General features: G+C 39.0%; 1 protein-coding gene across 1 annotated transcript in view; it reads right to left on the reverse strand.

The window, feature by feature from the left end:
• The window catches only part of LOC130069822 (mannosyl-oligosaccharide 1,2-alpha-mannosidase IC-like), a gene marked incomplete at its 3' end in the record, with an annotated part of 108,288 nt that extends 90,010 nt beyond the window's left edge, over positions 1-18,278 (reverse strand). The window contains exon 1 of the mRNA XM_056233957.1: positions 17,301-18,278. Within this exon, the coding sequence (XP_056089932.1) occupies positions 17,301-17,849 (549 nt within the window). The remainder of the gene's footprint in view (positions 1-17,300) is intronic.
• Between the last annotated feature and the right edge of the window lie 605 nt (positions 18,279-18,883).

The following is an 18,883-nucleotide window of genomic DNA, read 5'->3' on the forward strand; positions in this document are numbered from 1 at the left end:
ACCTGGGCATGTTGTGTGTGACTGAAACCTGGATCGGTGCTGGTGAGTCGAGTGTTTTTACCACTAAACTGTACCTATTTTAACTCTCCACGGCTTACGGGACGAGGAGGTGGAGTAGCAACTATTTTTAAAGAACATTTAAACTGTCTGCGTTTGAGTTCAAAGCTGGAATAGGAGTAAGATGGCAGTGTTTTTGAACTAAGTCTGAGTTATCCAGTGTTGTGCGCTGTTGTTTATCGCCCACCCAAATATAACAAGGACTTTATCAATGATTTTTCAGATTTTTTGGCCGGAATCATGACGAAATATGATCGGGTCTTAATTGCGGGGGATTTTAATATCCATGTGTGCTGTCCTGCCAAGCCTCTGGCTAAAGCTTTTTTTAAATCTTGTGGAGTCTTTTAACTTCACTCAGTTTGTGGCTAGTCCCACACATATATGTGGACACACACTAGATTTGGTTTTATCATATGGCCTGCGTGCCTACTGGTAATATTGAAGTCTGTGATGCCACTTTCTCTGATCATTTGCCTGTTTTATTTGAGATATGTATTACTTGTCACTCTAAAGTGACAGTTCTAAACCCTCGCTGTCGGACGATTAATCCTTCAACTGCTCAATTATTTTCTGAGGCTTTTAATGGCATTAATGAGGATTATTCAATGTCCTCATATGGGCTTAACACTGATGACTTGACCTCATTGTTCTTTTTAACCTGTCAAAGTATTTTGGGTACAGTGGCCCCTTTTAGGAGGGTTCGAGAAATAAATAGAGTTCAACCGTGGCTGAATGCTCCTACGAGCTCGAGCTGTAAGGCTTGAGTGCAGAAGGGCGTAACGCTGCTGGGAGGAGGATAAATTACAGATCTCTTTTGATATTTTAAAGGAGAATGTCTAAATATTTTAAAAAACTGTTAGATCTGAGAAATCAAAGTATCTCTCTAACGTCATCTGAAATAACTCATAAGCCAGCTGTGCTGTTCAGTACTATTAATGCTGTTTTGAACACTCCCAAAGCTACTTGTTTAGAGCCTTCTGCCGAAATGTGTGAAAATTTTTTACACTTTTTTATTGATAAGATTGACGCTGTTAGAGCTAATATGTCTCTCCCATCGACTTTATCCATTTTCACGGAGTGCTCTGCTGTTTTTAATCAGTTTGAGTCGGTGTCTCTTGTCTCATTGAGGGAGATCATTGTTGAAATTAAATCATCCTCGTGTGGCATGGATATTGTCCCTTCACGTTTTCTAAAAGATTAATTTGAAACTATTGGTCCTACAGTACTCGAAATTATTAATAGTAGCCTTCCTCGGGAGTTGTACCCAAGTCTTTTAAACATGCAGCAGTGGAACCAGCAATCAAGAAACCCAATCTGGATTCATCAGTCTTTGCTAATTTTAGACCTACCTTGAAACTTCTGTTTCTGTCCAAACCACTGGAGAAGCTCGTATTTGGACAATTGAATTCGTCTCTAGATCTACATGGTACTCATGAAGTGTTTCAGTCTGGTTTTAAATTCCTACATAGTACAGAAACTGCACTGTTGAAGGTTTTTAATGACATGTTACTTGCTACTGACTCAGGGGACTGCGATATTAATTTTACTAGACCTTTCGGCTGCATTTGATACTGTAGTAGACCATAAGATCTTGATTACACGCTTAAAACAATGTGTTGGTATTAAGGGTACTGCGTTGGCATGGTTTATATCTTATTTGTCTGAAATAACTTTCTCAGTTCGTTTTAGAGACTGTCTCCTCAACGGCTTTAACTTGTGGGGTTCCCCAGGGCTCGATTTTGGGGCCTATTTTGTTCTCCCTGTATATGCTCCCCTTAGGACATATCTTTAGGAAATTTGGCATTTCTTTTCATTGTAATGCGAACAATACGTAAATGTATCTGCCTTTGAAACGAAAAGATACGCGCACTTTAGCGCCTCTATTGCAGTGTCTTGAGGAAATTAAGGCCTGGTTGCCACTAAATTTCCTTAGTTTTAATGAAAATAAAACAGAAGTTATGCTGTTTACGCCAGGAGGCACTTATGAGTCATTAGATTTGGACCTTGGTGAATTGAATCCACTTGTGAAGCCTTATGTAAAACATTTAGGTTTTATTATGGATTGTGATTTTAAATTGGACAAACATTAACTCGGTAGTTAAATCTATTTTTTTCCAATTGAGACAACTCCCCAAAGTAGAATCTTTCCTGTCCTTTAAAGACTTGTTCATATTTTTATTTCAACTCGTCTGGATTATTGTAATGGCCTCTATATAGGCATTAGTCAGGCCTCTCTCTCCAGACTGCAGATGGTCCAGAATGCAGCAGCTCGCCTGTTGACGCTACACGAAAGCGGGAACATATTACCCCTATTATTGCCTCTCTTCACTGGTTACCTGTCCATTTCAGGATTCATTTTAAGATTTTGGTGTTTGTTTTTAAATCTCTTAATGGTTTAGCACCTAAATATCTTCCTGACCTGATTAAGCTGTATGGTCCGCTAAGAGCGCTTAGAGCATTTGCTTTTAGTTGTCCCACGGGTAAAGTTGAAGAGCAGGGGTGACTGAGCATTTGCATTGGTGGCCCCGAAGCTCTGGAATAGTTTGCCCCTCTACATTAGACAGGCTCAAACACTTGCTGATTTTAAATCTAGCCTAAAAACGTATTTTTATATTCTGGCATTTGACGCTATGTGAGACTTTTCTTCTGTGCTGTTGATTGTTTGTATCATTGATATGCGATATGTGTGTACAGCACTTTGATAAACAATTGCTTTTTTTTTAAAAGTGCTTTATAAATAAACTTTGACTTTAATAAGATTTCTCCAATAATAAAGAATAAATCTGGCGTCCTCCATGATTCCTGTTCTTTCGGGCAACACAGCTCTTAAACGCGACGCGCTCATAATCACGACTTCAGAAGTGGGAAGTAGAGATTTTTTTTGAAGGCAGCATAATCATTATCATAGTGTTATGTTTGTCCATTTACATTAAAAACAGTGACAAATTTCAATGTGTAAATCTTGAATGACAAACGGCATCTATTAAAAACAACTTGATCATGCCTAGATTTTAAATTACTAAAAAAAACTTTCTTATCGCAGGTTTTATTTAATTTATCTTATTGCCATTGCATTCGTCCACTTCCATCCCATTCAATCTGCTACTTGTTAGTAATATAGTTAACTACTGGTCTAAGGTCAGAGGTTGGAATAAGTTCAGAGCCAATAACTTAAAAAAAACTTTAAAGTAGTCATTGCAAACATTCAAAATTAAAGTCTTAAAGTCGTAAAATTTACTAATGCATGTTGCTCGTCTTATTGTGCATGAATCTCTATGCTATGTTACTCCCAGAAAAAGAGAAAAAAAATCTCGCTATGTATATAGAGAGATTTTTTTTTACACAATTACAGAAGTAAAATGCAATTTTTCTAGCCAAAGCATTTGCATGTGTGAAAACGGAAGGGAGTGAACAGGAAACACTTTTAGATTAAATCTGACACAACAAACCAGCTTCAACGTTTCTACTGTTTTACCCAAGATATATTGGCTAACAAAGTTTAGGTGGAGTTTAGCTCTAGTTTCTGCTTCAGCATGGCGACCACACCTGCAAACCAACTTCCCGTTTCTCGGCTTTTCTGAAACCAAGCGATAAACGCAGAAAGGGTGGGTGACCCTCAGAAGCACTTGTTGCATCCACTGATAGAGCATGTGACTGGCATGCAGATATAAGAGGTCACATGAAAGCTTGCGAACGCAACGAAACCATCAGCAGCAGCAGCGTAATGCACCTGGGCTTCTACCGAATCTCTCAGTCCGACAATTCCTGATCATTTCAGTATCACAGAAACAAACTGCTGCTTTTGACCAAGCAAACTCTGACGTCAAACTGACACCCTTATAAAGGTGTGAAAGTGTCATAGTGTGAAAAAACACCCTAATAATAACAACAGCTTAACGTTAGTTGGTAATACTTTACAATATGGTCCCATTACATAACAGTAGTTCATTAGCAGCACATTTGTTTTCTTTGTTAATGGTAAAAAATACAACAGTTTCAGAAATGTCCATTAAAAAATATTAAAAGTGTCAGATTAAGTTTAAGTAAGATTAATAAATGAGTAGTTTGTATTGTTAGTTTATAGTTTAATAACTAAAGTTAACAAAATGGAACTTTATTGTAGTGTTAGTTGGTTTAATACGAATAGCAGCAACAACAAAAAAATACATATTAAAATACAAATAGATAAAGTACATAAATATATCTGTGCATATTAAAAGCAAACGTCATGTAGCCTTTAGCATTTCAAAATTAAAAAAGTTTGATAAATTTCTTTAAGTTTATTATAAAATACAAATATTTATTTTAATAATTCAACAATACATTTTTAAATAATGCATTTAAAAATAAATTATTATTATATACATTTATATATTTAATATTTACTATGAAATTATTACTAAATATACATATATTTAGTGAAATATTACAGTACAAAATTTAATTTGAAAATAAATGTAAATTCAAGAACAGGCATAATAAATCAATGCAACAAATAAAGACATTTAAAGCCTAGTTCACACACTACATGATTTTAAGCCCGATTTGCAAATCGTTGAGCTCGCCGACAGGTCAGGGTGTTATCGCGTGCAAATCGCGGGAGATTAGCGGGCGATGGACGCTCGCCAATTTGTTAGTATGAAAGAGCCAACAACGCATCAAAGACGCTCGCAGACGCCTCGCAGACGCGTCGCCGAGCCCAGAAAAATATCTAGCATGCTAGATATCCAGAGCTGTCGCACGACTCAAGCTCACGTGATGTCATGAGCTACAGCCAATCAGAGCAAGGCATGTTGGCGTGTTGTGTTCTTCCAGAGAATGGGCCTTTCTCAATCTGTGTTCTTGTCTGTACTTGTGTCCTTGTGTTCTTGTGAAACGTCATCTTTTGTGGCCCAAGTACTGTCCCAATACACAAGTTTGCATTTTGGCAAGAATGGTTAAAAATCCCGGATGTGTTCTTGACACGCCCATTTTACCGAGGATGCATAGGTTGGTAACTTGTGTTAACGTGACGGTAGAAATATCCCAGCATTCAATTCGGCATTCGATGAAGGAGAGGCAGGTCAATACAGTAATTCGTTTTTTTACAATTACGTACACTATTTCATCACTAAATTCACTTCTGAGAACATTTGATGCGAGAAATCAACTGTGTAGATTTCAAATATTGGCATTTTTACGAAAATGTATGGCTAATCGAAAACGTGCTCAAACGTTTTCGGAAGTGAGAATCTCCATAAGCGCCTGCGGGTGTTAAGTTAGATTGCGAGCCAACCGGCCAGTTTGCTCACAGACTCGTTTTACCCCACCACAGTCAAGAGACCATTGCAGCCTTGCTGTTATCGTCAATAATTCTCGTTATGTTTGGGTACTGCAGACGGTGTCTGTGCGGGGGTATTATTGCGCAATCCCAGCAAGAACACATAGTCTCAAACTGTCAGCAGCGTTCTGTGTGCTCGTCACCTTGTGAGTTCATTCTTCCAAGAACAACTAGCAAGAGCTTTCTCCCCAAGAACACAAGTCCGTTCTTTGCATTCTTGGTTTTGAGAAACACCCAATGGCTTTGGTTCTTCTTCGTCTTCTTCGCTGGGTATTGGCGCGCGTGCTGTTTCGCGTCATTTCCGGTTCGTTTTATCGCGCGATTTTTCGTGACAAAACGTGGTTTGTAGAAAAGATAGAATCGTTGGGTGACAGAGTTGTTGTCAACTCGTGTAGTGCGTTACCCCCTGTTGCGGATCAATCACGTTGTGTCGTGTGGTGTGAACAGCTCAACAACTTGAACACTCCTGATTTCACAGAGAGCAAGTCATGTAGTGTGAACCTCACAGTTCAGCCCGACATTTTAAAATCATGTAGTGTGAACTAGGCTTAAGATACCAAATAGTAGGTATACAAGAAAATATTCTGATTCTGATATAGATGAAAATGCATTAAAGCACTATAATGAATTTGGCTGTTTTCACATTTGACTCAATTTCTTGTTCTGACAGATTTCAAATCCACCATCTCAACTACAGGTCTGCTTTCACAATGAACTTTCAGATCCTGCCTGCGGTAAGTGAGGTTGGTGTCAATGAGCACCGCCACGAGTGTAGAAGCCATTTACCAATGCAACTGTAAAGCCTCCAGAGAAGACCCCAGTTTCACTGTTATTACTGATGTGTTAATCCCATTGGATTTACCATCAGAATATAACACAAACAGCGATGGACTCACAGCATAAGAAGTGAGAATGTGAGCTGCTCTCTGAAGAGAATGTGCTCAAGAGAGAAGCAGCAATGACACATGCATTATAGTGCATTATGCAAATGATACATCATCAGTAACGGTTCACTCCTGAGAGAGAGAACGAATGCTTTCAAGCCAGACCAGCTTTACAAGTGGACTCAGGTGCGGTTCACTGGTGCAGTTCAGAGCTGCTTCAAGATTCAACCAAACACAACTCTGACGTCAAACTGAAAGTACCCTAACATGACTGATTTAAAGTTTGCTTATACTTATCTGGAAATACAGCCCAAAAAAGGAATAAAATGCATTAATAGCAAAAAACTCCCTGATGCCAGCAAATTATATACAATGTTGAAGAGAGAGAGAGAGAGAGAGAGAGAGAGAGAGAGAGAGAGAGAGAGAGAGAGAGAGAGAGAGAGAGAGAGAGAGAGAGAGAGAGAGAGAGAGAGAGAGAGAGAGAGAGAGAGAGAGAGAGAGAGAGAGAGAGAGAGAGAGAGAGAGAGAGAGAGAGAGAGTTAGCAATTGAATTTTGAGATACTTTTTTGTCACAGTTGTAAACACGACAGTTCTCTTCCATAAGGGGGTTTGGCTTCATGGCATCTTTGTTTCCAAGCGGACCCTTAAAGAATGCGACACACACACACACGTCTCCCAGAAATCTTATAGAATTCAACCAATCAGACGACTACTTCAAACCTCCTGAAGTGTTTCCAATTGTGTGTGCCATATGCACCAGACGTTCAGCAACAGTCCCTGGGTGTGAATGTGAAATTACAATATAAAAATGTTATGTTAATATGCGATTAATCATGATTAATTACAGAAAAATGTGAGATTAATTAGTTTGTTTTTGTAATCAATTGACAGCACACACACATACACAAAAGCATATAACATATACATGCATTTGTTAAATGCTTTGTGTATGTATGTGTGTATTGTGCCGTCAATCAGAAAAAAAAAATCAAAAAAAAAAAAAATCACATTATGATATATCAAGCAAGAAAAAGAAATGGTCTGTCATAATGGAGAGTTGCTCAGCAACTAAAACAGGAAAGTTTGGCATTTTCTGAAGCGATGCTTAATTAAGTGTCACTTTGTGTTACGATAATCTGCAATTCCACAACGCACTGACGTATGATCGTTAAACGAGACCGCAACATATTTGCTCTTTGCTTCTTTCTGTAAACAAAGTGGGCAGATATTGTCACTCCCACAGAAGTTAAACAGGAAAAATGATTCAAGTCCTTTGGGCTGTGATGATTTCTGTGTTCCGCTGTTTCATTAACGGCCTAATTGTGTTGGTAATGAACAAAACACTCTCCCCAAAAGCAGGGCACTGCGCTGAACATCCAGATAATTAAAAACTATTTCTACCAATGTCGCCCCGGTGGAAAATCACTTACAACGCCTGACTGAACCAAAGACGGCATTCGCAATCACTGGAACAGGTAAAATGATGCAGAATACGATCATGATGAAATGTGTCAAGACGTCTGAAATGCGATGCTTCATTTCAAATAGTTTTGCTTTAAACAGCATATTTGTGAAATTTGCAACTTGCATGATTTGCATTCCTGCTCTGAACTTTATTGAATGAACAAGTCTCAGGCACCAAATTTAATAAAACAGCTCAAAGCAGATTACAAAATCAGACATTTCATTTTTAATGCATTCTCCACTGTGTGGTTTATGTTCCCGAAGATAATCACACATGATGTTTCTCAAATTATATTGCATAAAACACGTCCAGGTAAAAAAGAAAAAAAAATCTTTATTATTGAATTTATTATTGAACCATTAATTGTTTTTGCATGGTGACATCAAATAACATTTTCAGACAGATTCTTCCATTTGTTAACTGATGTGAACACTTATTGTCAACAGTCTACTTTCAAAATGCGTTTAACTTTTTCCAGTAGACATCTATTGTAATTGCATGACTGTAAATGCTAATTTTGCATTCTTTTAAAAAACAAAGGTACAAATCGTGGACATGAATATCCAATCCATATACAAAAAACATATCTTGCTTTCCATAAAGACTTGCAAGTAGATTGAGCTGCAGATGCTTCGTAGCAATAACATCTTCAGAGACTATTATGAATTGCCATCTACGTGACTACATAGAGAGCAGAGCCAAAGGCAGCGACCACACAAATGGACAACAGGAATGAGCAACAGATGAAAGAACACAGGACAAAAGACAGCGGTGCTAGTAAACAGATATGAGCGGGTATAACTCAGTCCTGTAGATCCATTAACCTGAAGGAAAAATTGGGTGAGCGGTGTGACTAACAATTTCAAAATCTGTCTAAAAAGAGTTATTCTAGAACAGGATGCTGAATTTTGGTGAAAATTCAACAACAAAAGAATCTTACATTTCATGCAGTGTGTAATTATAGCGGTTTGTTAATGCAAAAGGTCTGCAAAGTTTCACAGATCAAAGTGCACAAAAAAATAAAGTTATTGTCTCCTAAATCTAAATGAAAGAATCGATTCCGCACTGCCCAAATGAGTCGTCATCACTTCCTGTTACATAACTACATAATGTAACACATTTGCATAAAGCTAGCCTAAGGTCTTCATTGGCTGGCCGTGAACGAGGTCTACTTTGCCGCGCTCTCAAACACTGTAGTTGTAGCTGAGACTGGAAGAGTTTGGTTTGTGTTGTCGACATGTCAAGAGTGACCAATCAGAGCCTATCATAACAGACTGGGCCATCTGACCAATCAGAGCAGAGTAGATCAAAACACAACAGACTGGGTCATCTGACCAATCAGAGCAGAGTAGATCAAAACACAACAGACTGGGCCATCTGACCAATCAGAGCAGAGTAGATCAAACACAATAGACTGGGCCATCCGACCAATCAGAGCAGAGCAGGCTCACGGAAAGGAGGGAATTAGACTGAACCTTTGGACAAAACATTTTCAGACTCTGAGAAATAAGTTATGTTAAATGTATATTATGAGAAAATGTGTATTTTTGACCTTGAATGCATGCAAGTCTATAGTAGGAGACTACAAAACAAAATAAGGAACCTTTAAAATGGCATAAAGGGCACTTTAAATAACCAAGTGTAAACGGTACAGTACAGGAAAATCTCTACCAGCTGACAAGTTTCTACTGTAGCATGGTCTATAATGTCATACCGCCAAACCCTAAACAGAATCATGACAAATGTCTCTAGCTCAAGCGTCTGATTTACTATAATTAGCATGTTCATAATTACACTGCCAGTCTGTGGTGGAAAAAAGCAGAGTTTTTCAAAGTTGAAGCTCTACAGTGAAGTAGACTGCTAGCTTAAAACCTAGAATTTGAACTCTAAATACTTTTGAGCGCACACACACACACACACACTCACACACTGGAAAAGTCGCGTCCCCAGCAGAGCGTTTGGCTCAGAGCAGAGCGCAGAGGTCACGTCCATCCACGTCTGCTTACTGGAATCTGATGCAAACTTACTCAAAGTAGCAAACATGGAGGTCGGCGCAACAAGAAAAACAAACAAATAAGTCCCTTTAGAGACGAAACCACTGGTAAATCATATGCTTTGTCTGACCTTGATCCTAAACTTTAGCATTTCGTAACAACTTTGCACGCACTAGATAAATTATTTTGCAATCTAATTTATCCACTGATAAATCATTTGCTTTAACTGACCTTGATCCTAAACCTCTGCATTTTGTAACAACTCCCATAGTTTTCCATGCACTAGATAAATAATTTGGAATAGCATGAATATAATAGAATCACACAACGCTTAGTTTTGCATTTTCGAGAAGATTTTTGCGCTAATCTTCACTGAAAGAAAACACTGTAATATATAGCCTAATATTCACAGAAGCTGGAAGAGGCACAACAGATTTAATAGAGCAACTAGAATTAGATCACAAATTTAAACCAGACATTTTATTGCATTTTCTGCTTGGCTATATTACAGCATATAATCACAAAGATGTTTAGTACAGTATCGAGTTATACTGCAAGTACACTTAAGAGCAGCTCACACAAGGGCACACATGCATTCAAAACAGCAGACGGAGCGCATTAGCGTGAAGTTCACAGGGTTCCATGGAAAACATTAGGGAAATTGTGTAAGGATTTGTGTTTTCCAGACCCATCATGGAAAGAGTCATGGAAATTCCTATGGGAAGTAAATAAATCTAACCTAAAATTTTAAGTTTGGTCAACTCAAATATCCAAGTTGTCACTTAGTACAACTTCACATTTCAAGTTGACTGAGCTTAAAATTAAGGCAGCATGAAAACTTACTTTAAGTTGAAACAACTCCTTTCTTTTTTTTCTTTTTTATACAGTGAATCCACATACCTTGGAATGGTAATGTGTTCTTCTCTTCTGCTCACCAAGGCTTCATTTATTTAATAAAAAATACCATAAAAACACTAATACTGTGAAATATTACAACTGTTTTCTATGTGAATATATTTTATTTCTGTGATCAAAGCTGAATTTTCAGCATCATTACTCCAGTTTTCAGTGCATGATCCTTCAGAAATCATTCTGATATGATGACTTGCTGCTCAAGAAACATTGATTATTATTATCAATGTTGAAAACAGTTGTGCTGCTTCATATTTTTGTAGAAACAGTGATGCATTTTTTTTCAGGGCACTTTTATAACAAGCAAATTCGTTCATTACTTGGTCTAAAAGATTCACTAGTGATTGGTTTGAATTTAAATAACTTATTTTCCGGTAACTAAAAACAACATGTATTATGTAAGGTCACGGAGAATCAGGCAAAATCAGTCAAAAGGTTTGGATGCACATATAAAACGCAACTACTTTTAACTTGATACTGCATCTTAAAAAGAACAGAGATCTGTGAACAATAGCGGATGTGTGCAAACAAAAAAACATTGCAGAAGGATTGCAAAAACGACTCCTGAGCAAACAGCTCCTGAACGACATCGGACCGATGTGGGGATGTGGGCTTCTTAATAGACGACACTGATGCTGAAAATGAATAGCTCAAAAACAAATGTAAACAAACTCAATATTTACAACGAAAAAAAAAGACATACATCAATCATCACAGAGTCAAAACTACTCCAACAACCAAATCTAGTCTATATCTAGCCAAGTAACCACATTAAGTTTAGTTTGCAAAGACTGTTGCAAAACTCTGCACATATTGAGAAAGGCAATTCTCAGCGGCGCAGGCGAAAACAGAAGAACAGATGCTGTAATCATGACTCTCGTTTAGCGGCCGCTCTCCATCCCCCGTTTCAATAGCCAGGAGCTGATTGCCTTGTCCTGCCCCCTCACCATGCAGTCGCTCCGGGCCAGCGGAGTCCGAGGAGTGGAACCGGATCCTGGCTTTCCTCAAAGAGCATGCGCTTTACCCAGCCTCGGGCCAGAGCTGCCAAGCTGCTCCTTGTAACTCTATCCATCTCACAGAGCGGAGAACGCCCATTCAGCATGTCCCAACAGGGGATAAACCCTCCAGTCAGCACCCGTGACAAGAGCAGGGAGGCAATGATGAATGAGAGGCCATAGACTCGACAAGCTTCACATGCTCGTGGATACCAACCGCAAATTCCTATAGACTTTCTGGGGGATGTCAAGAACGTTTCCAACCAGGAGAGGAGCTTCAGACAGCGGCTACAGGCTACGAGATTATATAGCCATGCCATTAATAAGAGGAAATGATTGATAAATACACGGTCCACATAAAAAGATAAAAGAGTGATGCAGGGATGACGTATTTAGGCTCCCGAAGTCAATGTGTTTTTGGTTAAATAAGGTCTGTGGTGTACACAAGCTCTATAACATAAAATACATCACTAAAACCCTCTTGTGAGTTTTTAAAAGCTTTTTCTTGTCTTGAAAAAGGCGGTTGCTAACAAGTTGCCAGGACATGAAACGTCATCAGCCGAACAGGTAAACTAGTCAATCACCGCCTCGTTGTGTTTAGAATCGCGCCCTTGCAAACTAATATAACTCCAACTTTCAGGGGAAATGTTTTTAAACCGACTGAAAGAGTTGACTGAAGCTCACTGATGGTGACGTTGAAGTCATGTGACCATGGTGTAGTTCGTTTAGCCGATTGTCTTTATGCTTCAAAATTCATAAAAGTTGTTCATTTGTGAAGATCATTTTTTTATTTTCTGCAATAATCAAATGCTACAAAAAAAAATCCTTCTGGTCCTAAAAAAGGCTTTATTTTCTTAATGCAAAATATGTTGCTATTTATGCAAAATAAGCATTGATAAGTATTGATTTGATTATGCAAAACAAGCATTGATATTAAAATTAGCACCACAATGCAAAACATCATAATGGTCCTAAAACAGACGTCATTTTCTTTATGGAAATATATGGCTGATATTTATGCAAAATAAGCATTGATTTATGTTAACACAAAGCAAGCAATGATTTATGCATCACTGATATTACAATTAATTGTCAATGCAAAAATAAATAAATCATAGTGGCCCTAAAATAACATTCAATTTCTTTATGCAAAATATATTGTTATTATTTATGCAAATAAGCATTGATTTACGGTTAACACTTTACAAAAAGGTTTCGGTTTGTTAACTCTATTTTTTTATCTTTGTTAATGTTAGTTAATAAAAATTTGCTCATTTATGTTTGATTTATACAAAATAAGCTTTGATATTAAAACAATCAAAGGTCTTAATATAGGCTTTATTTTCTTGTTTTTCTTCTTTTAATTCTGAGTTGAAATGTGAACTTTTTCCAAGTATCCAAACTGCCACAACGAAGCTTCCAAGCACTACTATCAACATTATTTGAGTTTCAAAAAGTGTTTCATTTGACTAGTTAAACCCGGTTTCACATTAGCCGGCCCATGAACGCCCCACAACAGAAGCGAATAGTAGTTAGTTGGTCGCATCACGTCAATCAGACCATCCACTGCTGTCCTTCAGGACGGTCCTGAGCCAGGATAAACTGCATCTTGGACCAGTGAAGCTAGAAGTTCAATATTTGCCTTGCACAGTCACAGTTGATGCAACACCTAAACAACCAATGGTCGAGGAGAACATATGTAAAGTCACTTCTTGTTTTTAAGCCCATGAAGCCAAAAGCACACAGCGCTGAACTCCTGCTGAATGCAAATGCAATAATATCGGCCAATCAGATTGAGATGCTGCAAGTCAACTTTGGTTGATAAGCAAAGCTTTAGTACACTAAAAAAAAAAAAAATGGTGTAGAAACAATTCCAGAAATTGCTACTAAATTTGACATCTAATTAAACGTGAAAGTTTGAGGCAGAAAGACTGAAATAGTATTTTCTTGTAAAACGTACAACAATAATCTTCATAGTATTTACAACTTAAAGTGTTTGAACTGTTTTCCAGGACTGCTAACAAGATCTGAGCTGTAAACAGTCCTTTCCATTACTTCTATTTTCCCAACTTGGCCAAAAAGCTAAGAAACGGATGACCTAATGTGTTGTACACTTACACAACAGTGATGTAATGATACCAGAGAAGACACCATGGTCTCAAAAGGCAGAATCAACAGTGATTCTCTAGATTCAGAGCTGATCTTCAGAAGACTCGTCTGCCAGATTATTATTTAATGGAGCTGTTTATCATGATTAGGTCGGATATGAATATGCATGGTTCTGACAGGAGGCGGCACAGAGGGAAGCCAGAGGCATCCGTGCAAACGCTCCGCGTTCGTAAATACTTAATTCAGCATGAGGCTTTAACAGCAACAGAATAAAGCCTCCATGAATCACTGAAATCACATGCAAGTAGGTCAGTGCAGGTTAATATACATCAGTCCACAAACAGACAAGAACTTAACTAAACACAAATCCTGGGCTTTTTATGAATGATTCATTACACAATGTTTTGTACATCCAAATATAACTTCCAAAACATCTTTCCTTATTCGCTGATTCTCAACTTCTTCCTGACTCTATGCAACGCCCGCGTGTGTCTTTGAAAATCCGGTTTGACTCGGAAACATGACAGAAGTGAGATGGGTTGTGTGAACAATGTTTCACATCGACTTTAAAGTTTAATGAAACGGCATGCACGAAAAATGATTTGTTTTGTTGCCTGATTTTGCTTTTTTTCCTCATTTCCGACTCCTACCTAAAGCACGGTAAAAACACGGGCTTTGCCACCACAGTGTTTTATAAATACCCCGCAGGTCTGGAAACCATCCAGCGCTTCTGACACTGTGAAATATGATATAACTATAGAACATTCAAAGCAGAATCGCAGCTATAACACTCATTTCAATACACTCACTGCCCTCTGCAAACATTCTTTGTTTCTACAGTTATTAATTTCACAAAGTCTGAGAAAAAAAAGACTTCGGTAAGTTAGAGAAATCAATATGTTGTCAGCAAGCTGGACCTTACGCTAGACCTGTAGTGAAACATTATGAACCTGAACACACAGTTCTGTCACTCGGCATTTAAAGGACAAACTCACCCCAAAATGAGAACGCTCTCATCAGTTTCTCTCCTTCATGTGGTTTTAAACCCCAATGACTTTTCCTTCCCTCAAACATAAAGATGAGATTCTAAAGAATATCCCAAAACAACAAGAACAAAGTGTGAAAAAGTGAAAGTGTGTGTGTTGTGTGTGTGTGTGCCTGTCTCTCTGTGTGTGTGTGTGTGTGTGTGTGTGTGTGTGTGTGTGTGTCTGTCTGTCTCTGTGTGTGTGTGTGTGTGTGTGTGTATGTGCCTGTCTCTGTGTGTGTGTGTGTGTGTGTGTGCCTGTCTGTGTGTGTGTGTGTGTATAGATGTGCCTGTCTCTGTGTGTGTGTGTGTGTGTGTGTGTGTATAGATGTGCCTGTCTCTGTGTGTGTGTGTGTGTGTGTGTGTGTGTGTGTGTGTCTATATGTGCCTGTCTCTGTGTGTGTGTGTGTGTGTGTGTGTGTGTGTGTGTGTGTGTGTGTGTGTGTGTGTGTGTGTGTGTGTGTGTGTGTGTGTGTGTGTGTGTGTGTGTGTGTGTGTGTGTGTCTGTGTGTGCCTGTCTGTGTGTGTGTGTGTGTGTGTGTGTGTGTGTGTGTGTGTGTGTGTGTGTGTGTGTGTGTGTGTGTGTGTGTGTGTGTGTGTGTGTGTGTCTGTGTCTGTGTGTGCCTGTCTGTGTGTGTGTGTGTGTGTGTGTGTGTCTATATGTGCCTGTCTGTGTGTGTGTGTGTCTATATGTGCCTGTCTGTGTGTGTGTGTGTGTGTCTATATGTGCCTGTCTGTGTGTGTGTGTGTGTGTGTGTGTGTGTGTGTGTGTGTGTGTGTGTGTGTGTGTGTGTGTGTGTGTGTGTGTGTGTGTGTGTGTGTGTGTGTGTGTGTGTGCCACCCCACAAGGATGGCAGTACCAGAAATCCTTGTCAAACATTTTTTTATCCCTATGAGGAAAACCGCTTATAAGTGATGTTTTGTGAAAATGTAAAAATGCAGAGTTTTCTGAGATGGGTAGGGTTAGTGTAAGGGGAGAGAATATACAGTTTGTAGTATAAAAATCATTATGTCAATGGAAAGTCCCCATAAAACATGAAAACACAACGTGTGTGTGTGTGTGTGTGTGTGTGTGTGTGTGTGTGTGTGTGTGTGTGTGTGTGTGTGTGTGTGTGTGTGTGTGTGTGTGTGTGTGTCTTTCTCATCCCCATGTGGGAGCGAAACCTCTTGTATCAGAATGAGTTTCACTAGCACACCAGAAAGAGTTCTAATGATCATTGATTCACCAACTCAGATTCATGAACAACAATCCTTCACAATAGCACAGTCACTGTCTGTATTCCCCATATCAAAGCATATCAGCTGACTGCGAGACAACGTTCCTTTTATCTGGATTCAAACCACCAGCTTCAAACAGCCGGCACAAAAACACAGCAGAAGGAAGCCTGAGCGCTCTCTGATAAGTGTCAGTTAGGAAAGTGACACGTCAGTAAATAATCTATTCATATGGATTCTAACTTATGGTATGAGGATGAAAAACATAGGGAGGCTGGGGCTATTTGTCACATCGGCTATATCTAAGGGAAAGTTGTCACAAGCGCTTTTATATGCAGTTTTGTTGGCCAATGGTTTGGTATTTTAATGAATTCTTTTGCATTTCATAAATGTATAGTTTCATTTCGCATTTAATATTCAAGAACAATAGTGTGACAACATGCCCCACCATAGAGTTCAATGTGTTCAATTAACTATATCTTTTTATTCTTTAGCAATAGCAGTGGAAATATGCTATATGTTTCATCGGACTAAATTATATTGACTTTCTCTGGAATAAATGTGACAACTAGCCCCGACTCCCCAATAGCTTCAGGCATCTTCATATCAGTCATGCCTGCTGTTCGCCTCAGATCCAAGGCAATTTAGAACAAATTTATCATTTAACAAACACTTTTATCCCAAGTGATACTTATTACAGGCACAATCCAACAAGTTTCAAACCTACAATATTTTAGGTACAACTATAGAAGAACATGCATTTGTAAATCATAATTATAATAAAATTATGTCATGATTTAAAAAAAAAAGTCAACCCATACACTAAAAGATTGAGCCCAAAACGCAATTTTACTTTGACTCGATGCATTGAAAAATGTATTTGAGCCAACTGAAAATATGTGAACTAAAGGTCTTTTAACCTTGGCACTTTAGTTGAACCAACTGAAAATTTCCAATGCAGCAAGTTAACAAAATTGAGTTTTTTACCTCAAATCTTAAACAGTGTACTATCATATGACATAAGTCATAATTATAAAATAAAGTGAAAATTAGGAAATAAAGTCGTTATGACATGAAAAGTTGAGTTTCTATGACTTTTATATAAATTATAATGACTTGTAATTTTAACTTTTCATCTGAATCAATTAGTAGCTCAATTTCGAATTTTTATATCGTTTTGAGTTTTTATCCCATAATTATGGCTGTGTCTGATTATGATTTCCCAAAGCTGGGAATTTTTTCTTGATTTCTATGATTTTATTCTTATGTGGCAGAGATGGGCATCCATACACAATAAGAGGCATCCATGCACACATCTTTCTCACCTCTTTGACTTTCTCCCTCCGCTGAAGCGTCTCGGAATCAGATGGATTTCCCTGGTCCTTCCCCAAAGCTGGTTTCAGCAGGCACTTTTTAAACGTCTCGTGGCTGAAAGTGGTGCCGTGTTGGGCGTTAAGAGCGGCCGAGGTGACCCGCTCGTCCCTGGCCGGCGGTTCGTGCGCCCTCGCCGGACTCCACTCGTCCTGCGCTCTACTCCCAACAGATCTCTCCACAGTTCTCGCTCCATGGGTGACCGAGGGCTTGCGGCTCACTTTCGGTTTGACATTCGCCTCAACCCCTTTTAAACCCGTCCGCTGATGCTCTTGATCCACGGGCACCTTTTTGGAAAGCTCATTGTCGGAGCCTACGGTCACCGCGGGACTCTCGTTCTTGGAGAGGAAGATGCGCTTCAGACGCACGGAGTCGGGTAGAAAGAAAAGAGCCCCGAAGCACAGAGTTACCAACCCTGACAGGAACAGCAGAAAGACGAATTTCTGAGACAGACGAAGCCCCATGCCCGATGCTGAGACACCGGGTAACTTTCGGAGCACCATTTAAACTCTCAACTTTCACGTCACGCACGATTATACAGTGGGCTACACACAATGTGCGATCAAAACTTCTCTTGTCTCGTGGTTAGAAAGCGCGAGCGACACGGCTGTTGTGCAACCTGAACTCTCTCCTGGTCAAAGTGCCTAAATCTTTCTGAATCAATCGATTTAAGAGACCACAGGTGGCGTCAGCACATTTGCGCACAGCGAGAGCGTCATTCAGCATCACTGCAGTTTCCTTAAGTTTCAGTTTTAATCTCATCTGAGAGACCAAATTGAGACTTTTAAGGTCTTAAAGCAACAAAATGTTTCGTACATCCAAAATAACTGCTTTCTAAAGACGATGACGCTCATCGATGAGATGAAATTGAAGAAGCATAAGCCTACAATGATATCTACAGCCAAAAGTCATCACATGAACACATAATAAAACGTGCCTGCAAACACACTGCTTTATGGAAATGACAATGGTGCTCAACTAGTAGGCGTTTATAAACCTAAAGTTAAAGCAGCATTTAAGAAGTCAATAATGGCATGCCATGCCATGCACAGCCAACATGCATCAATGCTTTATTTAAAGGCGAGCAAAGTGCCTGCAAACACAGCAAAGATGCTCACGTGTGAGACCTACTTTATAAAAAAAAAGGTTAAGCAGCATTTAAGTTGCCTAAAATGTCATGCACACCCAACATATCTGAACGTCTTAATCAAAACACATCCCTACAAACACACAGCTTTCTGACAAAACGCACTTTTAAAAAGTGAAAGCATCATATTAAAATGCCCTGTATTAAAAGGCAAGTATCAACGTGCTTCCACACAACTGCTTTCGAATGATGCTGATGATGAAGACTCGTGGCCAAACCGCGCAACACTGAAGTTGAGTGACTGAAATCAAACGCATCTCAGCTGATAACCCCCAAAATTGCAACCTCATAGGTTAGCCTACTTCACGATATCTATGTGCGTTTGGCACAGTGCACACCACTCCATCAAGAGCTGCAGAAATACATCCAAAGATCAAGTCAAGAGAGTCC

This window comes from Rhinichthys klamathensis, unplaced genomic scaffold, assembly GCF_029890125.1.
Source record: "Rhinichthys klamathensis goyatoka isolate OS25496 unplaced genomic scaffold, OSU_Roscu_1.1 h1tg000385l_1, whole genome shotgun sequence".
Taxonomy (NCBI): Eukaryota; Metazoa; Chordata; class Actinopteri; order Cypriniformes; family Leuciscidae; genus Rhinichthys; species Rhinichthys klamathensis.